We start from the raw sequence: 25014 nt of genomic DNA on the forward strand, positions 1-25014 counted from the left end.
GTCCTCCTGACTCCAGGGCCGGTGCTCTATTCACTGTGCCACCTAGCAGCCCCGGACTACTCACTTTTCAAGGAACAGCAAAACTGTCCTTCTAAATTCAAGGTATTATTTCCAAGAACACTCACATACAGTTTTAATTAGACTCAATATTTCTAAAACAATTACTGTTAATTAATTTCATTCATACATTTAGAGCTCAAAGCACTCTCAGAGGTCACCTATACTAATTCTCTTATTTTACAGATAAAGAAACTGAGGCCGCAAGTAATTTGCTCAGTCACACAGGTAAATAAGTGGTAGAGCTGGGATGAACCCTTCTCTTACCAAATCTCTCCCTTTCTCCTGAACCTCTCTGCTTTCTTCTCTTAGTCCTCCCAATATCAAACATCCCTTACAATAGAATTTCTGTATGACAGAACAAACTAAATACTTGCCTTAATGAAGAAAAACATTGTCATCAAAGTAACAGTAATCAGAAAAGAAAAGATGAATGTGACGAAATAGGAACCCCAGAACAGCCAGTTGCTGAGTCCCATCATTTGAAGGTATTCCTAGGAGGGAGTTTTGGGGGAAGGAAGAAGAAAGCAACATAAACCAAATGGCACAAAATCAAATACTATTTGTGTGTCAGAGTAAATGGTTAAATAAATCTGTGAAGGACTTTGATGTAGGTCTTTTATATCCAAACCCCTGAAAGTATGTGAGGAACTTTTATAGGTATCATTTATGATGGCTTTGGAAGCTAGTTTTATCCCTATTATTGGCCAGTGGAAATCCCTAAATCAGGCCACAAAAAAATAAGAAATGGAGAGTATATAGAATATTTAACAATGAAATTGGTGAATCAAAGAATTCAAATCAAAGAACTCAATAGGTAATGGACTCTAGAGATCAGTTAGTCCAACACCTGCTCAAAGCACGAATTTTATATTAACAACATCCCCACCAAGGAGTTACCTAGTCTTTGCTAGATGACATCTAGAGACAGGTAACTAATTACTCACTGAGATAAACTAATAACTTTATCAGCAAAGTTTTCCTTAAAATAAGCCAAAATTTGCCTTTCTGTAACTGCCGTCCACAGGCATTCTTTAGAAGTTCAGGAGAACAGTATGAAAGCACAGTGGCTCTGGTGTTTGAAGAATTGGGTTCAAATGTTGCCTCTGATACTTACTGTGTGATTTTGGGTAAATCACAACCTCTTTGGGCTTTAGTTTTCTTATTTGTAAAATTAGGGGATTAGACTACACGGGAATCTGGGTTTCCTTTAATTTCTACATCTATGAATCTATAATGTTTCAAGCTATAACAAAACAGGATCAGTTTCAGTTTAGTACACTGTGATAATCTGTAAAGCCAGTATGTAATTTTTGCTTTTAGGCTGGCTAATAATAATGAATATGTGATATAATACAGTGTTGTACTATTATGTTGTGTGGATATTATAATCTATTTTTTGGGGTCAGAGTAAAAGAAGAGGTCTCTATTTCTTCAGTTTCCACAGGTGATAGGTAGAAAGGAAAAGGATAATCATCCAGTAAAATCAATGGAAAAAAGTAAATTACACACTGGTCCTGGAGGGAGGAATTAAAACACTCACTTCCCACTCTCACTTCAGAGACTTTTTCTCTTTTGAAGTCCTCCTGATCACCAATCCAAATTATGTTAGCTGTAGTATGCCTACTTCCAGGTAATTTTTTTTTTCCTTTCTCGAGGAATTCAATACCTTGCTCACCATCATTCTCTCCTCCCCAAATTTGCCCTTATCCTAGGGAACTTTAATATCCCCTTAGATCAGGGGTTCAACAAACCTCAAGGAGTCCATAGATAGATTTCAGGGGATCAGTGAGCGTGGATGAAAAAGATTACATTTTAATTTTAATTAACTTCTGGTTTCCCTTGAAATCATATACATTTTCTTTTATGCATTTAAAAATACCACTTGAGAAGTATATCTGTAAGCTTCAATATTTATCTCTATTGCCATATCCATGACACAAAAATGATTAAAAACTTCAATGCTCCCTCAAATTCCTTGACTTCCCAATTCCTCAGTCCCCTTAAATCTTTTGACTTATGCTTCACTCTATCTTGGCTACATAGAGAGATGATCACATACTAGATCTCAGCATTACACATAAACACTTTATTTCTCTACTTAGAAACTGACACAGGAGATTCATAGGTGTTACACGTTGCACATGTATTCTGAGATTTTTATGTATTGACCACTTACGTTGATCTTTTTTTCTCTAAAAAAATGCCTTTTGTTATATGGGATCGCTCTTTGAGAGGGAAGGAGGGATACTTAGAAAACTACGGTGACATAAAAAGCAGAAATGAATAAAAACACATAAAAAAGAGACTCTGATATTCTCTTATCTATCATACCCTACCATCATACTCCTTACCATCTCTTAGTATTCACAGGCCTGTATTCCTGCTCTTACTTCACTTTCCATCATCTCCACTGTCACCCCAAGAGTTAATTATTTCTTTGCTGTGCTTTGTTCTTGAATATCCTGCCCTTTTTTCTTATGTCTATTCCTCTCTTGCCAAAGTCAGCTCTGGATGGCTTCTCCAATTTGCCTTCTCTGCTCCTACTCATGTGATGCTAAACAAACCGTTCTCATCACCATTATGACTGGTCTTTATGGCAGTAAGGCATTCATGTTATGCCTCCGTAATCAATCTCTTATTACTCTCCACAGAAGCTATTAAAAAAAAACAACTATCTTCCCTTCTCAAGCATCCAACATTTCCACTCCCTTTCTCCCACTCTATTGAGCACCTTGTCTCTTACTTTGCTAGAAAAACAAACAAACAACCTGAAACTGAGGACCAGCAAAATAAAAATTTTAAAGAGCATAAGATTAAGTTATGATTAGGAAGGTGTGTGAGCACTAAGGAGAGGGTCTAACAAGGAAGGCACAGCAAAACAACCTTTTAACCCAGAGATTGAACTGGACCCTGCATTTGTGTACTAGGGAAAGAAGTACTTGCAAATCTGGTAAGTATGGGCTTGATGCTACTCAGCAAGTAGGAATAGGGGCCAATTGGCAGCTCTACTGCTCTGATAACAGAGCTGGGTCACAGAAGACGGCAACCTTGGCTGCTTAGTAGGACAAGGGAGTGGTCATAGCCCTGAGGTTGAGGCTTGGGAAAAGAGAAGCAACAAAAGAAAGCAGTAGGTATGTGGTTCTGACCCCCAGAACTAGGTTTAGGATTTAGTCTCTTGCTTTTACTGAGGTTGGTAGTTGAGCAACCAGAGCAGGGAACTAAGACCAAGGGGCAACTAGTAGTTCTGTCACTGAACCTTCTTCCAGGAGGTGAACAGAAGCTGAGGCCTGCAGAAGTCCACTGGAGCTCCAAGTGGGGTTGACTATAATTGGTTTGCCCATATACAAACCAAGGTCAGGAGTTTGTAAAGTTCATACCAGGAGGGCAACCATCAGATTCTGTCCCAGAACAGATCACTTTGGGCACACTGCAAATTGGTAGGTACCCAGTCTCAGCTACTCCTGAGATTCTCGAAGGACAAAGCACTAAAAAGCAACAACATGACCCAAGAAAATACAAACCAGGAACAAACAGGGCCCAGAAATCCCTCCACAAGTTCACAGAGCCTGATGCTGACACAAAGTCAATTTGGGAAGTAAGGCTGAAAGAATGAATAAACAAAAAGAATCCCATGATACAGAGTTATTATAGTGTTCAGAATACAAAACACTAACCTAGAAAAAGAGAATGACTCTAAATGTCTATGAGTAAAGCCTCACAGAAAAACACAGCCTGGCCACAAGATCAACTAGAAAAAATGAAACGAGTTTAAAGATATTACCAGCAAACAGCCTTTCTTTACACCTTTAATTTATTTCTCTTGTTTTACTGTTTTTGCTAGCATTTCTAAAAACTAATAAATAAACTTTACTTTAAACCTGAATTTATTAAGAAAGTTTTTAGTTCAGTGGTTCCGAAACTTCTTGGTCTCAGAACCCCTTTACATTCTAAAATTTACTGAGGATCCTAAAGAGACTTTATTTAGGTAGGTTATATCTGTCATTATTCACTATATTAAAAATTAAAACATCTTAACATTATTAGTAGCTGGGCAAGTCACTTAACTTTGTTTGCCTTAGCTTCCTCATCCACAAAATAAGCTGGAGAAGGAAATGGAAAACCAATCTAGTGTCTTTCCAAAGAAAACCCCAAACAATGTCATGAAGAATCAGACACAACTAAAATGTTGGCACAACAACAAAGTATCATTATGAAATTTAGCATAGATGAGTTCTATAGTTTGCCCATTTGGGGGGAAATGTTTTAAAAAACTGTGGTATGTAAATTCAGTCGAATACTAGTGTTCTGTAGTAAACAATAAATTTGGTACAGCAAGCAAGGAAAGACTTACATGAACTAAAGCAAAGTGAAGTTAAGCAGAGTCTAGAAAACATATGCATAATTGCTACCAAAAAAATGGAGAGGACCAATACCATGAAACATTAAAATTAATGTTATAAAATTACCAAAAGTAAACATGGTCAAAAGAAGACATAAGAAAATGGATTTCCCAGTACTCCTCTGCAGAAGTGGAAGGTCCAAGGGTATGAAACATTGAAAGTATTTTAGATTTTTTTGAGGTGTCAATTTGTGTTTGCTGATTATTTTTTCTTCACCTTCTTTTGGGTTTTGTTTTTATTTTAAAAAATATACTTTTCTATATGGTATAGTTCCCTAGGAAAATTGAGGGGACATGCTTAAGGGGAAATTTAAGTGACATAAAAACAAAAGATATCAATAAAAAATTTTTAAAGTTACAAAATGAAGAAATATCTGAAAATGAAAAATCCTAGGAACCTCAGTCAAAATCAAGAACTCTCAGATCAAAGAGAAAGTACTATAAACGCCTAGAAAGGAAGAGTTCATGTACCAAGGAGTCATACTCAGGATTTCACAACAATTAAAAGATCAGAGAATATGGAATACAGCATTCCAAAACATAACAGATAAAGTCTTATAACCATGAATAACTCACCTAGTGAATCTACAAAAAATCTTACAGGGGGTAAAATGGACCTTTAATGAAACAGAGGACTCTCAAACTTTCCTCATGAAAAGATGAGACCTAAGTAGAAACTTTGAAATACAAACACAAAAGTCAAAAGAAACAGAAAGTGGTAAAGATAAGCAAGTAATTGGAAGGGACTAAACAATGTTTAAGGATTTACATTAAAATTAAAGTAGGCGGTATTATGTGTCCTTGCAAAACTATGATGTCATCAGGAGTTAAAGAGAAAGTTTAATAAGATAAATGGTCTGTAAATTATTTTGTTATGCCTTATTTTGATTATCTTAAAAGATGAAATAAAGGGGAAGAAAGGAATGCAATATGGCTTAAAGGGGAAGTAAGGATGAAAGAGCATATCTCACATAGCTGGGGTATGCAAGTAGAAGATAATATACAAAGAATATCAGGTGGGTAGAAAAGGTTGAGACACTTAAACCTTACTTTCTTCTGAAGCAGCCAAAAGAGGTTAGATCATTTAAATCAACATGGAAACAGGGATGGAGGGAGAAAAGAAGAAGGAATAAGAGGGAGGCCAAATTAAGGGAGGAATGAGTCAAAAGTGAAACACACTTCAAGCCTAAAGGGATAATCATGAGGAGGTATATAAAAGAAAAGAAATGAATGGATAAGAACCTGTAATCAGGGTCTGAAGTAGGGAGAGAGAATTGGAATAACAGAGGAGATGATTGCATCAAGACCCTTGATGCTAAGCATACTTAATTTCTCTTGTCACCCTTTTCTTCTTTGTAAAGAGGGGCCAAGAAGAAAAGAGAGGAAAAGTATTAGAGAAAAGCATGAATATAAATATACAAATGCAAGTGTGAATATGGTGAACTCACTCATAAAATATAAGAAGACAGCAGAATGAATTAGAAAGCAGAATCCACCAATATGTTGTTAACGTGAAACACACTTGAGACACAAAGATTCTTGGAGATTTAAAACAAAATGGTTAGAGCAACACCTATAATGCTCCAGGAAAAAAAAATCAGGGGTAACAATGATAACCTTAGACAAAGCAATAGCAAATACATTTGATTAAATGAGATAAACAGAGAAACTACATTATAGTGAAAGTCAGCCATAGACCATAAATTAGTATCAATAATTAATACAGATGCTTTGAATAGCATAGCATCTAACTAAAGGAAAAATTAAATGTGTTAAAGGGAAGAATAGACAATAAACCTATAGTACTGAGGGACTTCTTTGTATCCCTTTAGGACCTAAACAAATATAATAAAAATTATATAGAAATGAAATTAAGAACCTAAGTAAAATTACTGAAAAATTAATATTAGATTATTTTTTATCTTTTGGCACCTTTACAAAATGTAGCATATTAAAACATAAAAAATACAGAAAAAGAAATATTAAATACATCTTCTGATTCCAAGGGAATAAAAATTATGTTCTATAAAAGGCCAATGAAGAAAAAATTAAATATTAAACAGAGGAGGTTTAAGTCAATATTGGTAGAGTAGAAATTAGCAATTCACAATTCTTCCAGACAGATCTTTAAAATGTACCAGAACAAATCTTAATGGATATATCCAGAAAAAATCAGAGTGAGTCCTTTGTCTGGCCCAGTTATTTTCCACAGGGAAAAATACAGGTCTATAGACAAAGGGGACAGAGTTGGGACAGGAACATCTGTCATGCAGAGCACCCGACTGTCTAGGGAACATGTGCACATCACTACAAAAGGATGTCACAGATTTATGCTGGGGTTTTACACACTGCAAACAGTAGTTATTGCTCACTACCCAGTCCTGGGTCACAAATCCAGGGTGGAGTGAAAAGAGGACCTGTGTACAGTATAGGGAGGCCCTGGGCAATATACCAAGAAAGGAATTTCAGGAGCCAGGAACAGTAGCAGTGGTATGGCTCAGACCTGAGGTGCAAAAGCAGGATATTACTTCCAGTATCTAGTGGAGCATGTAGAAGAATAACCAAGGTAGGAAAGAAACCCAGAGCAAAGTGAAGCCTCTAGTTCTGCCACTTTGAATCAACATTTATGGCTGATAAAGACTGTGTCTATCAGCATTCTACTCTTGCACAGACTCAAAGCCAGGTCAGAAACTTGCAGAACTAAGACCAAGTAGACAGCATTCAAACTTTGTTTTGGATTAGACCCCTTTGGGAACACTGAAAGCCTACAAGTCTCCAGACTCTCCTCGAGATACTAGATAGACTGACAAAACAGTTAATATCCCAAGAGAATGGTAAAAGGTCCAGCCCAGACATCCACTCCAGAAGTATGACTGAGCCTAGTTCTAACATGCCTGAGGTCAGGTGGTAGGCTGGAAGTATGGGCAAACAAAAAATGAACCACACCATAATGGTGTCAGGGAAGCTCAAGACACAAATCAAGAAGAAAATGACTCTAAAATATGTACAAGCAAAGTCTCAAAAACAAAAAGAAAAACACCCAAGAAACACAGGACACAAACTCGACAAGAATTCCTGGAAGAGATGAAGCAAGAGTTTAAAAAATTTTGAAATATATTTTAAGTGGAATGAGAATATGAGGAAAAAATGGAAAATAAATGAGTTATGGAATAAAGAATCAGAAAGAGAATTAATAGTTTGGCATAGGAGGTACAAAACCTTGCTCAAGCAACAAATGCCTTGAAAATTCAGACAGACTAGTAGAAGCTAATGAGAGAATGAGACAATAAGAAATATTAAAACAAAGCTGAAAGGCTGAAAAGTGAAAGAAAATGTAAAGTATCTTATAGCAAAAACAAGTTACCTGGAAAACAGATAAAAGAGAAAACATTTAAGAATCAATAGACTACTAGAAGCCTTCCCAATAAGATCAGGGTGAAGCAAGAATGCCCATTATCACCACTATTATTCAATATAGTACTAAAAATATTAGCTATAGCAGTAAAAGAAGAAAAAGCAATGAGGAAATAAAACTATCACTCTTTGTAGATAATATGATGGTATGCTTAGAGAACCCTAGATATCAACTAAAAAAAACCCTTTGAAATAATTAACTTTAGCAATGTTGCAGGATATAAGGCAAACCCACATAAATCATCAGCATTTCTTTATATGACCAATAAGCCCAGAAGCAAGAAAGAAAGCGTAATTCCCCTTAAAAAACTAAACAATATAAAAAACTTGGGAGTCTACCTGACAAGACCAACCTAGGAACTATATGAACACAATTATAAAAAATGTTTCACACAAATAAAGACAGATATAAATAATTAGAAAAATACCAACTGCTAATGGGTAAACCAAGTCAATATAATAAAAATGACAATTCTCCCTAATTTACTTATTCCTAATAAAACTACCAAAAAATCATTTGATAGAGTTAAAAAAATTACAACAAAATTCATCTGGAAGAGTAAGAGTTCAAGAATATCAAGGGAATTAATGGGGGAAAAAGCAGTAATCACTAAAACTATCTCATATTGTCTAAGAAACAGAGTGCTGTATAAGTAGAATGTTATGACCAGGTGGGATTTATATAAAAAATGTAGGGCTGGTTCAATATTAGGAAAACTATCAGTATAATTGATCATATCAATAACAAAACCAACAGAAATTATATGATTATCTGAATAGATACAGAAAAAGGCTTTGAAAAAATAAAATACCATTCCTATTAAAACACTAGAGAACATAGGAATAAAGGGAGCTTTCTTTAAAATAATGAGTAAAAATTATCTAAAACCATCAGCAAGCATTATCCGTAATGGGGATAACCTAGAAGCCTTCCCAATAAAATCAGGAGTAAAGCAAGGATGGCCATTATCACCTCTATTGTTCAGTATTGTACTAGAAATTTTAGCTATAGCAATAAGAGAAAAAAAAAGAAACTAAAGGAATTAGAATAGGCAATGAGGAAACAAAACTATTGCTCTTTGCAGATAATATGATGGTATACTTAGAGAAACCTAGAGAATCAACTAAAAAACTACTTGAAATAATGCACAATTTTAACAAAACTGCAGGATACAAAACAAATCCACATCAGCATTCCTATATATATTGCCAACAAAGACCAACAGCAAGAGATAGAAAGAAAATTTCCATTTAAAATAATTATAGACAATATAAAATACTTGGAGTCTACTTGCCAAGATGAACCCAGGAACTATATGAACACAATTATGAAACACTTTTCACATAAAGTCAGATCTAAATAAGTGGAGAAATATTAATTTCTCTTGAATAAACCTAGCCAACATAATAAAATGATAATCTTTCTCTAATTAATTTACTTATTAAGTGCCACACCAATAAAACTACAAAAAACTATTTTATAGAGCTAGAAAAATATTAACAAAATATATCTGGTGAACAAAAGGGCAAGAATATCAAGCCAATCAATGGAAAAAAAATGTGGAGGAAAGTGGCCTACTGATACCAAATCTCAAATTGCATTACAAAGTGGTAATCACCAAAGCAATTTGGTACTGGCTAAGAAATAGCTATAGAACAATGGAATAGATTACACAATACACAATAGTAAATGACCACAGTAACCTAGTGTTTGATAAATGAAAAGATCCAAGCTTTTGGAATAATTCACTATTTGACAAAAATTGCTGGGAAAACTGGAAAGCACTTTGGCAGAAACTAGGTACAGATCAACATTTCACCCTGAATACCAAGATAAGTCAAAATAGGTATATGATTTAAACTTAAAGAGTGATATCATAAGCAAGTGAGGGGAGCATGGAATATTTTTCCTGTCAGATCTACAAATAAGGGAAGAATTTATGACTTAACAAAACATAGCATTATGGGAAGTAAAACTGATCATTTTGATTACACTGAATTAAAAGATATTTTTATAAACAAAACCAATGTAGCCAAGGTACAAAAGAAAGCAGAAAAACGGGGTGGGGGGGAAATTTTATAGCAAGTTTCTCTAATAAAGTCTTCATTTTTCAAATATATAGAAAACTGAGTTAAATCTATAAACATATGAGTCATTACCCAACTGACAAATGTTCAAAGGATATCAACAGTTTTCAGAAGAAGAAATTAAAACTATCTATAGTCCTATTAAAAAAAATGCTCTAAATCACTATTGTTTACAGAACCGCAAATTAAAATAACTCTGAGGTACTACCCCACACGTATCAGATTGGCTAGTATGAGAAAAAGGGAAAATGACAAATGTTGTAGGGGATATGGCAAAGTTGGGACAGTAATGTACTTTTCGTGCAGTTGTGAACTGGAGAGCAATTTGGAACTATGTTCAAAGGGCTATAATAAATCTGGGCAGATGAAATAATTCCTGATGGAAATCTGTGTCATCAGTCAAACTACCAAAGGTTTCCTTTATAGAGCTGCAAAAATAACAACAAAATTCATCTGGAGAAACAAAAGGTCAAGAATCTCAAGGGAATGAATAAAGAAAAGTGGGAAGGGAGCCAAGCAGTAACACATCTCAAGTCATATTACACAGTTGTAACCATCAAAATAATTTGGTACTGAGTAAGAAATAGAGAGGTGGAACAGATTAGGTACAAAAGACGCAGAAGCAGATAATTGTCTAATGATGATGATAGCAGGGTCTAATAAATCCAAAGATCTCAATTAGTGTGTTAAAAAAAATCAGTGTTCAATAAAAACTATTGGAAAAATTGAAAAGCAATCAGGTAGGAATTAAGTATAGACCTATACCTCCCACTGTATGCTAAAATAATCTCCAAATAGGTACATGACTTAAATATAAAAGGTAACATTTTAAATAAATTGGAGCATAGAAGAAATTACCTGCCTGAATGATGGACAGGGAAAGAGTTCATGACCAAACAAGGGAGCAAGAAGGTCAGAGAAAGTAAAATAGACAATGTTTTTAAATTTTCTGCACAAAGCAAATCAAGGCAGCTAAAGTTAGAAAAGAAGCAGATAATTGGGGTGGGGGGAGAGGAATCTCTGTAGCAATTATTGCTGATAATTATCTAATTTCTTAGGTATGTATTTCTATCTATCTATCTATCTATCTATCTGGAACTAGGTCAAATTTATAAGAATAATAGCCATTCATCAACTGATAAAATGATCAAAGAATATGAAGAGTTTTCTATGGAAGAAATCCAAAGTATGAACAGCCATGATTAAAAAATGCTCTAAATAATAATTAGAGAGATGCAAGTTAAACCAACTCTGAGGTTCTACCTCATACTCATTACATTTGCAAAGATGACAAAGGAAAATGAGAGCTACTGAAGGGTTCTAGGAAAATAAGCAGTTTGGTGGCAATGTGAACAGTTCTAGGTATTCTAGAAAGCAATTTGGACCTACGTGCAAAAAGATATTAAACTGGGTATATCCTTTGAGCTAGAAATACCACTATTATACCAGGTCTATATCCCAAAAAGGTCAAAGAAAAAGGACCTACATGTACAAAAGTATTTATTGCAGCTCTTTTTGTGGTGACAAAGAAATGGAAATTGAGAGGGTGTCCACCAATTGTTGAATAGTTGAACAAATGATAGTATATTAACATGAAGGAACATTATTGTGCTATAAGAAATGAAGAGAATTATTTCAGAGAAACCCAGGAAGACTTGTATGAATTGATGATGAATTCATAACAAAAAAACCAGAAGAATAATCTATATAATAAAAACAACATTGTAAAGAAAAACAGTTTTGAAAGACTTAGGAACTCTGATCAATGTCCAATCACTAGTCTGGAGAACTTATGACAAAACATGCTAACTTCTTCTGGATAAAGAGGTGATGAGTGCAGATTAAGACTTAAAAAAATATGGCCAATGTGGTAATTTGTTTTGTTCAGCTACACATATTTGTAACAGGGGTTTTGTTTTTCTTGTTTTCTCAACTAGGGGGAAAGGAGGAAAAGGAAATCACTGAAAAAAATTTAACAAAAAAGAAAAAAATAAAGAGTTATCTACTCTCACTGTCTCTACTCTTACAGTCAGTCCTTAACATTTTATCCTTTAGCTTATTTAATCATTTAACTGAAACTTCTCGCTCCAAAATTACCAATCATTTCTTAATTGCCAAATTATGGTCTCTTCTCAGTCCTCAGCTGTTTTGATCTATCTGCCACATTCAACATTACTGATCATCTTTTCCTCCTATACACTCTCTTCTCTCTGGGTTTTTATGACATCATTCTCACTCACAGTTCTCTGATTTGATGGATAGCTCCTTCTTAGACTTCTTGACTGTCTCATTATTCACATAATGTCCCCTTAACTGTTAATGTGCCTCAAAGGTTGTATCCTAGGTTGTCTTCTCTTTTCCCTCTACACTCTTTCTCTTGGTAACCTTATCAGGTCTTGTGGATTTAACTATCATTTCTATCCTGCTTACTCATAATCCTATATATCCAGCTCCAGTCTCCCTTGAACTTGTGTTCCCTAAACTTAACAAGTCTAAAAGTGAATTCATCTTTCCTCTTCATCCATCCCCTCCAACATTTCTCTATTTTTCTCAGAGGCACTACCATCCTTCCAATACCTTTGGGTTCATAATCTTGAAATTATCTTGGACTCAACTTTCTCTCAACCCACATATCCAATCAGTTGCCAAATCTTGTCATTTCTACTGTCAAAACATCTCTCACTTCTGACTCTTTCTCTCCATTCACACAGCTATCTACCACTTTAGGTCAGGTCTTCTTCACCTCTCAATTAGATTGTTATTGTCTTTTAGACATCTTAAGCTCAGCATGCCCCAAAACGAACTCATGATATTTTACCCCAAACTCTCCCCCTTCTTAACTTCCCTATTACTGTTAAGGTGACCACCATCTTCAATAATCTAGGTCTTACCCTCAACTCCTCACTCTCACACCACCCCCATATCGAAACTGTTGTCAAAACCTGTCAATTTTACCTTTTTAATATCTTCACTTGCATATACCCCCTTTCCCTACTTTGAGAGGATTGTAGACCTGGACAAATGCAATAGCCTACTGATTAGTCTTCCTGTGAAAAGTGTCTTCCATTCTATCCCCACTCAACTATCAAAGTGATCTTCCTAAAGTGCAGATTTGATAATGTCATCCATCTCCTCAATAAGCTTCTGTAACTCCCTATTACTTACAAGATCAAATATAAAATCCTCTGTTTGGCATTCAAAGCCCTTCATAACCTAATCTCCCCTCACACCAATCCCTCCCTCTCCAAAGTACTCTATAATCTAGTGATGCTGGTTTTCTTGCTATTCCTCAAAAAACAAACTGCACCTTCCAAATGGACATTTTCATTGGCTGTCTTTGTCTGGAATGCTCTCCTTCATCTCTATCTTCTAGTTCCTGCAAGCCCTAGCTAAAACCTTACCTTTTATAGGAAGCTTTTCCCAATCCTTCTTAATTCTTGTGCCTTCCCTGTTATTTCTAATTTATTCTGTATATAGTTTATTTGTATATAGTTGTTTCCATGTTGTCTCCTCCATTAAGACTGTGAGCTCCTTGAGAGAAAGGACCATCTTTTGCCTTTCTTTATAACCCCAATACTTAGCACTGGCCCATGGTAACAGTAATGAGATCTGAAATTCTTTTTGTATCGCTAAACTAAGAGGTACTCAGCAACTAGTTCAGATTAAGCCTCTATTAAAGAAACAGAAGGTATGAACTCCTGTCTCCTGTTGCTGATAGAACAGGAGGGGACTGAACAGGGAGGGGCAATACTGTTTATAAGGAAAAACCCAGAGAGAGAGGGTCAGAATTTCTTGGGACAAGGATCTGGAGGCAGAAGCTGCTGTCACTGAAGAAAGAAAGAATTTCTCTCAGCAGCATCTGGAGGCTGGGCTGCTACTGCCAGATTAAGAATTAAGAAGAAAAATGAGAACTGGTAACTGAGACAGATCTTCTTGAAGCAAATTCTGTGGAGGCAGAAGCTGCTGCCATTAGGGAGGCTGAAGGGGAAAGCCTCCCCCCTTCCCCTCAGGCTGAAGAGAATGATTTTGATTTGGGGAACCTGGATGAAGTGATTTTGATTCTGGGAACTGGCTGAAACTTCTGCTGAGTCCGAGGGTCAGCTGGAACTGCTGAGGATTTACAAGAGTCAGTCAGAGCTGAGGGCCAGCCAGAGCTGCTGAAGACTTAGGAAGCATGACTGTGATGCTGGTACTTTTTATGAACTTGTTTGTGGCTTTGTTAAGCCTTGACTTCCCAGGAACAGACTGTGAAGGATTTGAGATGTACTGGACACTGTGAGCTCCAATGTGGAGCAGGAACTGCACAGAGAGGTGGACAAGGACCTGGGAGCTGTCTGCCTTTGAACCAAGGTGACAGTCTGGTGAATCCAGGTAGGATCTGGGACCATGGAAGGGGATCCAGGGAATCCAAGAAGCCACCCTGAATCAAGGTGAAAGAAGACTTTACTTGGACACTGTGTACTGACTGAGAAATTGTAAATTTACTAGTGACCTAAAGGTGGAGTGTCTGTGTATTTTCTAAAGATTGAATAGTGAATAATGCAGGATTGATCAACTAAATGATTGTACTTAGTGATTGATAACTGAATAAGTACTTGATTTGTAACCTAGTATACCCCATGAGTGGAAAACTTTGACTACTGTACTTTGTGAATGAATTAAGGATTTTGATTGTTCTCTGTTCAAAACTTTGTGACCACTTTAGTGGAAACTATGTAGCCATTTTCTGTTGTTGTGAATGCTATATTTTTATTTTCTGTGATAAGTTGTTATATTGTGAATGCTGTACTTTGATTTACTGTAAATGTTTTGCTTTAATTTGTTATGGAATAGAGTGTTCAATATAGTGTATAATCAGATCCTTAAAAGCTGTTCATAGTAGCATTCTTCTGGAAAACTGCTCATGCATGGCATTACAGTAGGCACTTAACAAATGTTGATTATTTCTCTCTCTCTCTTCAGCAACTGATACTCTGCCTGGATTAATTACTCAATAGTTAGGATACTCTTACCCCCTCATTTTCTTCTCATTCCAGTAATTCTGAATTTTCAGCTACAAACTTCATTTGCAAACCTCACTACCTATTCTCTTATTCCCATTCCCATACTTCCCCTCCCCCTCCCCCAAATGTCCCACTCTTGATTTACCCAGCATCTCCACTGGGCTCTGTGGAATGTCTGCTCCATAATGAACTAACTTGCTTTTATCTAAAATCTTTTTTCTCACTTCTTCTATCCTTTAGTTTTCAATGAGACCCAGTTCTCTCCAATGGATACTATATAGCTGGTCAGCCTTTCTAGTACTGGTTGCACTTTCACTCATATCCCTGACTTAACTAATCATGACGGGGGTATTGGAATACTCTATGTCCCCATTGCTGTTTTCAGTCTCTCTCTCTACCACCATCATCCAATAACTTCTCTTCCTTCAAGTCTCATTCAATCCAACTTTCACCCAATAAAGATTACGGTAGACGTTACCTACTAATCCTAAGGATAACCTTTTTCCTTCCTCAGTGAATCTGATGCTTGTCTCTGTCTTTCTTTCCACTCTCTCTTCCTCATACTAGAAGAATTCAAAATATATACATATATATTGATACTCAAGTACCCTAATTTCCCAGTTCCTCAATTTATTCATGTTCTATTCCTTTTCCTTCATTCCACCTTAGCTATATACAGAGCTGATCATACTCTAATCGTGAGATCAGCCATAAATGTTCTTCTGTGTTCTTGAACTCTGAAATTCCCATATCTGATAATAACTTTCTATTATTCTATCTTTTCCTACATCTCACAGCCTCTATTCCTGTTTTTCATCCTACCTCTTATTCCTCCACTCTTCAGCTTTTTTCCCCTAGGCCACCACCACTTCATTGGCTACACTTTCCTTCCTTCTATATTTCTACCTTCTGGTGAATCAGTTCAACTCTATATTAAATACTACAGGTCCTTGGCTCCTTTGGCCTATCATTTATAATACCCTGCCAACATCAACCCTGAATTACTCCCATCATCTCCTGCCTTCGTTTCTGTTCACTTGCTGCTGAATGTAACAGAGCTGAAGAAAATCATCTAAGTGTTCTCACTAGATGTAGCACCAATGTGATATCCACAAAGTATATAGCAGCTGTGAACATGGTGGTGTAATGCTGAATTGCAAAATATAACAGACTCTCCACATGGAAGACAGAACCAAAACATTTATTCATATACCAGGAAGATGAATCCCAACAACATAAAGTCAAATTCATTATAGCAACAAAGAAATCTATACACAATAACAAGGCAGGGGGCACCCCCATCCCTAAGCCTTCCTCCTGCTAGGGCCTTCCCACAAACAAACACCCACAGTTGGCTGCCTGCTTTCTTCTTAGTATTGAGCGAATATCTACACTCATAAAAGCCTCCTCATCTAACCTTGTTTCATTTTCCTCCCACACGTTCTCTAGGCAACTGTCGGGGGCCCCAACTAGGCCCAGCCCATGCAAGGGCTGCATGCACATTTATTTTGTTAGTTTTTTACTTCTTAGCTAAATGAACAGTAGCTTGTTCTTTTACCAACTGAGACCTCCCAGCTTGCTCTTCTAAAGGACATCCCAAATACTGTGGCACAGAAAGATTCCCATGCAAACCAGCCAAATCCCTTTCCATCTGAGCTTTTTCTTCCAGCAGTTTGTCTCTGCTTTTATACATAAAGGGATAACTTGTTAGTAAGGCTCAGCCATTCCTACACACCCCTGTGTAGCACCAATGCAACATTTACAGCACCCACAATCATAATAAAGACTGGGTCTATAAGTATTGCATGACATTTGATTGCAAAATATACCAAACTCTCCAGATAGAGAACAGAACTGAAGCATTTATTTAGTCACCAGAAAAACCAAATCCCCAAACCAGTAAGCCTATGCCATTATAGTACCAAAGATATCCAGAAGCCATAATAACACTGAGGGCCACAGCATCCTTCAGCCTTCCCACAAAAAAATACAAGATCAATATTTACTTACAAACCTCTCTATCTCCTTGCCTCAACCTCCTCTCTGTCCTACCATCTCTCTGGCTCTGACCAGCTTCCTGTGGGCTCTGCTTCCCTTCAGCAAACTCCTCCTACCACAGGCTCCATGTGACTATATTCAGCCTATTAGGGGGCAGAGTTTATCTTCACAGCAGGGAAGCTTCCTGTGGGTTCTGCTGCACCCTTCAGCAAATTCCCTCCACCACAGGCTCCATGAAATTACATTTAGCCTATTAGGGGGCAGAGTTTACTTTCAAAGCAGGGGAGGTCTTCAACCTCCCCTCTGGGTTCTATTAAGGGACAGGGAACATTTTCAAATTCCCATTCCCCATTGCACCCTGCCAGTTCTTTCCCTGGTTCTACTGGCATTTCTTGCAAACATCTTTCCAAATCTCTAAGTTCTCCCTTCCATAGCCTCAATTCCCAATTTCCATGGAGCCCTGTGCGTTGAGCCCATTCTCTTGCTAGGGGGGGTTAAGGTAAATCCTCCCATACTGGGATATCCATTTCCCTCTCTAAAGCCCTTCTGCCTCCAAATAGAGGTCTCATATTTCACGATCCCATCCTCATCACCAAGTGTAGTGCCAATGCAATATCCACAGTACCTATGGCAGATATAAATATGCTAGCATAATTCTGAATCACAAAATGTAACAGACTCTCCACATGGAAGACAGACCAAAAATATTTATTCAAACTTCAGAAAACCTAATCCCAATACCAGAAAGTCAAATCCATCAGAGCAACAAAGAAATCTATACATAATAACAATGCAGATGGCACCACCATCCCCAAGCCTTCCCCTTGCTAGGGCCTTCCTACAAATGAACACTCACAGCTTGCTGCCTGCTTCCTCTCTCTCTCTCAGCTCTAACTGCTCTGACCAACTTCCTCTCAGCTCTCTTCCACCCTTTCTGCTCCACCCATTCAGCAAGTTCCTCCCACCATGCGTTTTAAGTGTCTTAAGTTCCCATGTGGCTTGAGTAGGTCATATGGGCCTATTAATGGATGGGAAAGGTCTTGCCACTTATATTACCATTATACTAGACATGCTACAAATTTGTTAAATAATCTCCATTTGGTTCACATGGTGGTAATCATTTTATATCTCTCTAATTAGTTCACTATCCCAGTCAACAACAGTATTTATTCTAATCCATTTCATCTCTTGATTGCCAAATCTAATATTCATTTCTCAATCCTCTTTCTTTTTGACCTCTCTGTAACCTTTGGCACGGTTAATAACCTCCTTGTGGATATTGCTTTCTTATCGTTCTTCTTCCATCTGTCTGATCTCAATAATGACCAATACTGAATCAATAACAAAGTAATATCCTGATATAGCCTTGGAGGGACAATAAGACATCTTTTAGAAAGACATTACAGAAGACAGGAACTGGCAAAGAGTCAGGTATACCAAACTGAAAAGAAAAGCAGCATACTCAAAAGAATTAGGTTAAAAAAACATCAGAGTAGAAAATGGAAAAGCAAGTCAGTGGACTCAGTGACTCCTTGTTACTTGCTATCATGTGTGTTTTATTGTTATGACACCTTATACCAACTAACTAGTATTACTGAGGTGTAGGACAATAACCTAAGCCTTCTATTAAGTGTTGCTTCTTGAGTTACTAACATTTCATAGTAGTTCAGTCTACCCAAAAGTTTAAAATTTAAACACAAATGAGATTACCTTCAACTGCTTTTCCTTTTCTTGAACAATGACCCGGATGATCATGAGTACATTTAGAGAGTAAATCAGTAGAATTATCAGGGGCAACACCTGACCCAGGAACTCAAGGAAGTTGTCAGAAACAAAATGTGGGAATGGAAACCTCTTTACAACGACATGGACAGAATTAATGAGCCACCTCACAGGATCTTTCGCATGATATTGAGTGATGGCTTTATCTACAGCATGCTGAATGGCTAGGAATCCTTCAGAAATGTAGCCTGAATGAGAAAGCAAAGGACATTACATATAGACTGAAAAATATATCACAGGGAAAGAAAGCAAATGTCAATTTTGTTCAGGTAGGACAATACTTTTCATCTAGAAAAATGGTGTTTCATTAGGCACATATCTATAATGTCACTTCTGGCACTTAATGCATACTTGTGAACTAAATATACTTCTTACCTTATTTCTGTGCCTTTTCCACCTCCTTCCAAATTGATATATTATATGACAATTGATAGGCTAGACACATTTAAACAATTCAACAGTTAGGTTCATTTAAATGGGGAGATATAAACAACTTTAAAAGAATCTAATCTTCCATAAATTGAAAAACTTAAGAAAGAAATGAACTATATAAATCATCATAGGAATAGGATCCTGAATCTCTGTTTAGGTAATTACCTATGTCTTGACTACATATATACTAGAATGTAATTTATAAAACTGGTTATCCAGGGTGGCTAGGTGGCGCAGTGAATAGAGGACCAGCCCTAGAGTCAGGAGGACCTGAGTTCAAATTTGGCCTCAGACACTTAACACAAAACTAGCTGTGTGATCTTGGGCAAGTAACTTAACCCCAATTGCCCTATCTTGCCTACTCCTAAAAGCAAAAACAAACAAACAAACCAAAAAACCAAACATAAAAGTGGTTATCCAACAACTTAAGTTATAACAGAGGCTTTTAAAAGACTTAAATTGCAAATCTCCCAATAAGAAAAAGCACACATTTTTCTTATGATGACATACTTCAACTCAGCCTGTAGGAGGAAAAGAATAGTCTCTGAAAATCATGTGATGGTGTACATAAATTTAAAAAACAAAATTATTATTGGGTGGTTTACTTTTTTCTTTTTATTGGGAAAAATTATTTTAAAGGATTTTGTATGATATTCTTATCTATTCCTGAAATAATCATTGCAAAGAAATATAAACAAGCAAATAAAATCCACAACACTTTTCTATGTTCAGAAAAAGAAGTATGCTAGCTTTTCTTAACCTGACTATAACAATTTTGCTTAGACCTTCCTCGTGTCAGTTTATTTCAAATGGTCTTGGAAAGCCAGTATTTATTATCACGGAATTTCATAGCTAGAGGAGATCTAAAGTAATAATAAAAGTCCCACATTCTACAGATAAGTAAACTAAGCTGCAGAGAAGTAAAAGGACTTTCCCAGGTCACACACAGGCAGCGAGAAGTAGAGCCGAGACTACATCCGGGTGTTTGCAAACGTAGGTTAGTACTTTTTCCACTAGCATACACTACTTCTCACAAATGTGGAAGTTTCTCTACGCCAGACTTATTAAATATCATGATAATCTGACTTTGCTAATTACTAAATTACTCACAAACACAATGTCTTCCATTCATGTTCTTTGCTTCTTCTTCCTTATTTTGGTTCTCTGAAAGAAAACCCTCCTCTTCTGAAAGAATGAGTTTATTTTCCTGAAAGAGTTCCTTCATTTATGCTTTTTTTTCTTAGCTCAATTCTCTTATTCTGATTTGTCTTTAATTGTGCTATTGCATGCTATTTCTAGATAATCTTTTTTCTTTTTCTTTTTTTAAATTTTTTTTAGCTTATATCATTCATTTCCACAAGATTTTGAGTTGCAAATTTTCTGCCCGTCTTTCCACTACCTACCACCCCAAAACAGTGATCCCACTGTATACCCCTCCCCCAATCTGCTCTGTCCTATATCCTCCCTCCTCCCCACTCTGACTTTCCAGTAGGGCAAGATGGATCTCCCTCCCCCACTACCTATATATCTTATTTCCCAGTTGCATGTAAATAATAATAATAATAATAATAATAATGATAATGATATATTTTTTTAAACATTTGATTTTAAAACTTTGAAATCCAGATTCTTTCCCTCCCTCCCTCGTCACCCACCGTTACTGGGGAGATAGCAATTCAATATAGGTTGTATATGTGTAGTTACGCAAAACATCTCCATAGTAGATATATTGTGAAAGACTGACTATATTTCCATCCCTCATATCCTGCCTCCCACTTCTTCTATTCTCTACTTTGACCCTGTCCCTTTTCAAAAGTGTGTGGTTCTAACTACCCTCCCCCCAACCTGCCCTCCCCTCCATCATCCCCTCTCTCATCTCCTTCCCCCTGTAACACCAAGCACCCCACCATTCCCAGGGAGGCTGCCAACACAGGTTCTTAGATCTGCTTTTCTAAAGGAAAGCAACTCAAAATGGGTTAACAACCTTGCTTTAATCAAACATGTCATTTACCTAGTTCAGGGGAAAAGGGTCAACATCCATACCTAATCACAGTTACCAGGGAGGGAAGCACCAACATCTGGGTTTTCAAAGTCAGGGGGCTCGATGACTGCCCAGATCACACAACACTTCTCAAAGTGAGCCCCAAAACAAAGCCTCACATCAGGGTTTATATAGCCTTCTCCTGGATCAGAGAATATCACAACCCTCTTGACCCACTGCCCAATCACAGAGCACCAAGGTGTGGGCATTCCTAAAAACCAAGACTTCCACCACAGGCTCCAGGTGCACTTAAGCCTACCAAAGGGCCTAGGAGCAGGGAAGATCTTAAATTCCCATTCCCATAACACCCCCCTACTCTCCTGTAGGTTGAGATACACTATTTAGTGTGTATGTCATCCCCTCCCTAAACCAAGTTCAATGAGAGTAAGATTGACCCATTCCCTTTTGACTTCCTGTTCTTCCCCTCCATTGTAACAATTTTCCCTTGCCTCTTTTATATGAGATAATTTACCCATTCTGTGTCTCCCCATCTCCTCTCGTTATATTTCTCTCATCCCTCAATTTCACCTTTTAAGTATCATCCCTTCCTATTCAATTGATCCTGTGCCCTCTATATATACCTGTACACAATATACACACACTCACATATGTATTCATATGCCCATATACCCTCCTATATAGTATGTACACATATATATGTATACACATATATATTTATATATGTGTATACATATACGTATATATATATTTATATTCCCTTCAACTATCCTCATACTGAGAAAAATTTCATAAGTTACAATGATCGTTTTTCCATGTAGGAATGTAAATATTTCCACTTTGATAAGTTCCTTATGATTTCTTTTCCCTGTTTACCTTCTCATGCTTCTCTTGCTTCTTGTATCTGAATGTCAAATTTTCTATTCAACTCTGGTTTTTTCATCAAGAAAGCTTGAAAGTCCTCTATTTCATTAAATGACCATATTTTCCCCTGAAGCATTATACTCAGTTTTGCTGGATAGGTGATTCTTGGTTTTAATCCCATCTCCTTTGACTTCCAGAATATCATATTCCAAGCCCTTCAATCACTCAGTGTAGAATCTGCCAGATCCTGTGTTATCCTGATTGTGTTTCCACAATATTCAAATTGTTTCTTCTTGGCTGCTTGTAATATTTTCTCCTTGATCTGGGAACTCTGGCACCTGGCTATAATTTTCCTAGGACTTTTCTTTTTGGGATCTTTTTCAAGACATGATTGGTGAATTCTTTGAACCTCATTTTGCCCTCTGGTTCTAAAACATCAGGGCAATTTTCCTTGAGAATTTCTTGAAGGATGATTTCTAGTTCTTTTATTGATCATGGCTTTCAGGTAGTCCAATAATTTTTAAATGATCTCTCTTGGATCTATTTTCTAGGTCAGTGCTTTTTCCAATGAGATATTTCACATTGCCTTCTATTTTTTTTCATTTGTTTGGATCTCTTTAATAGTATCTTGATTTCACATAAAGTCATTAGTTTCCATTTGCTCCAATCTAATTCTGAAGCAATGATTCTCTTCAGTGAGCTTTTGAGATTCTTTTTCCATCTGGCAAATTCAGCTTTTTAAGGCACTCTTCTCCTCATTGGCTTTTTGAGCCTCTTTTGCCATTTGAATTAGTCTATTTTTTAAAGGCATTATTTTCTTCAGTCAGGTTGTGTTGACTCTCTTTTCATTATTTTCTTGCATCATTCTCATTTCTCTTCCCATTTTTTCCTCCACTTCTCTTATTTGGTTTTCAAAATCCTTCTTGAGCTCCTCCATGGCCTGTAACCAGTTTATATTTTTCCTGGAAGTTTTTGGTGCAGGAGTTCTGACTTCGTCATCTTCCTGCCATTACATGCTTTGATCCATTTTGTTCCCCAAAAAGGAATCCAAAGTTGGATTGCTGTGCTTGCTTTGCTTCCTTTGCTTGCTCATGTTGCCACTCAATTACTTGAACTTTGAGCTGTTTCCCACAGTAGAACTCTGCTTCCAGAGAGGAGAGCTTTGTCCCAAATTGGTGGGGTTTTCTCAGCTGCTGGAGCTATTAGTTGGGTGCCCTCTCAGAAGCCTCCATTGGCTCTTGCATCTGGTCACACACCCCAGGACCTTCACCCAAGACAGTGATCCAGATACAAGCAGGTTAAAGCGAGAGAGATTACCCCTCAGACTGGTTGCTTGGTCCCCCTACAATCTGCAGGCCAGGAGCTCTGAAGCAGCCACGCCGCTTCTCCCTCCGAGGTCAGAGACCAGACTGCACTATCAATCCCCAAAGTTCCCAAAGTCCACACTGACTTTTTACTTTGCCTTTGGCATTCATGGGTTGATAATTCTGGAAACCACAGGTGCTGGTGATCCACTCTCCCTAAGTCCCTCTAGCCAAGGCTAAAACTGTGGGCAGGGCTGGGTTCTGCTCTCAGGGCTGGGTTCTGTTCTCAGTGTGTTGTGCTGGAACCTTCCTGTCTAACTGCTGGGCTGCCTTCATCAGGAGATTTGTTTCTCTCTGTCACTCTGTGGGTTCTGTAGCTCTAAAGTTAGTTTAGAATCATATTTTATAGGTGTTTGAGGTGTTTATGGGGGGATCTCCGGGAATTTTACTGCTTCTGCACTGCCATCCTCTCTAGATAATCTTACTTCACAAGTTAATGCAATCTGATTTTTCACAGAAGCCAGTCTCTTTTTGAACCAATTATCCAATTACAGATAGTTCAAACATTTAATAAACAGAAAACCAACCTAAACACGAACACATTTTCTTCATAGATAAATAAAATAAATACACAATATTGCTTACTAAAGGTAATCATTTGAGTGATTAATAAACATGCTTAAAATAAAATAAATATGTTTAAATAAACATGCTTAAAATTATTCTTACCAGGGTTTCCCCCATCACTCATAAGATGATTCCGAGGTCCTGGTAATGGGTAAAGTGGAAAGAGTAGGGCTGTGCGCCAGCCTTCTGGCTCCTTTGGCATCAAGAAAAGCCTCCCTGTTACTATGGTGTTTCTCGGAGAGAAACTTAAACGCAGGTGGTATCTAACCTATAAGAAATAATTAGAAAACAGTTTCAGTGAGATATGGAAAGTAAAGAAGAAAGACTTAAACCAAAGAAAGAACTATTTAAGAAGTTCCATATCTTGTCAAAGTGAGTGAGGCTACATATGCTAGGTAAAGACAGTAACTCTGACGTGGTGGCTAGGTAGTACAATGGATAGAATTCTAGGTTTGGAGTCAGGAAGACCCGAGTTCAAATTATGCCTCAGATACTTAGTTTTGTGACCCTGGGCAAGTTATTTAACCTCTCTAATCCAAGTTTTCTTATCTATAAAATGACAGAGTTGAACTCAATGGCCTTTAAAGTCTCTTCCACTCTAAATGTGAAACTGTATGGTATAAGCAGAAGCATCTCCCTTAACCAAAACTCATCTAAATTTATAATTCAATTAAAAAAATTAAGAACCTATTCATAAAGACACTGTGTTAAGTACAACACAAAGGAAAAAAAGGTAAGAGTCCTTACCCCTAGGGCTTTCATTCTATTGGGAAATACAACAAGCACAGTTTACAGTATATATAATAAAAGACAAAATAAATATAAGGCAATTGGAGGGGAGGTGGTGATGGCTTGGTGGATGATGAAAAGCTCTCAGGTAAGAGGTGTCATTTGAGCTAAGCTATGAAGGAAACTAGGGATTCTTTTTTGTTTTTTTATATATATATATATATATATATATTTTTTTTTTTTTTAACTTGGGCATAGGGAAAGCCTGTGCAAGGGCAACATGAAGGGGAATGAAATGTTACCTATAAGGAAGAG

At 37.0% G+C, this 25014-nt stretch overlaps 1 protein-coding gene across 1 annotated transcript in view; it reads right to left on the minus strand.

Annotated features, from left to right (window-relative positions):
- The window catches only part of LOC138158751 (phospholipid-transporting ATPase ABCA3-like), a 177674-nt gene that overhangs the window by 142739 nt on the left and 9921 nt on the right, over nucleotides 1-25014 (minus strand). The window contains exons 5-7 of the mRNA XM_069084939.1: nucleotides 24073-24238; nucleotides 18673-18932; nucleotides 435-551 (exon numbers count right to left, since the gene is read on the minus strand). Coding sequence (XP_068941040.1) covers nucleotides 435-551; nucleotides 18673-18932; nucleotides 24073-24238 — 543 coding nt within the window. The remainder of the gene's footprint in view (nucleotides 1-434; nucleotides 552-18672; nucleotides 18933-24072; nucleotides 24239-25014) is intronic.

The sequence above is a fragment of the Petaurus breviceps genome, unplaced genomic scaffold (genome assembly GCF_028583685.1).
Source record: "Petaurus breviceps papuanus isolate PSGF00001 unplaced genomic scaffold, PetGlider_PUasm1.0 175, whole genome shotgun sequence".
NCBI lineage: Eukaryota > Metazoa > Chordata > Mammalia > Diprotodontia > Petauridae > Petaurus > Petaurus breviceps.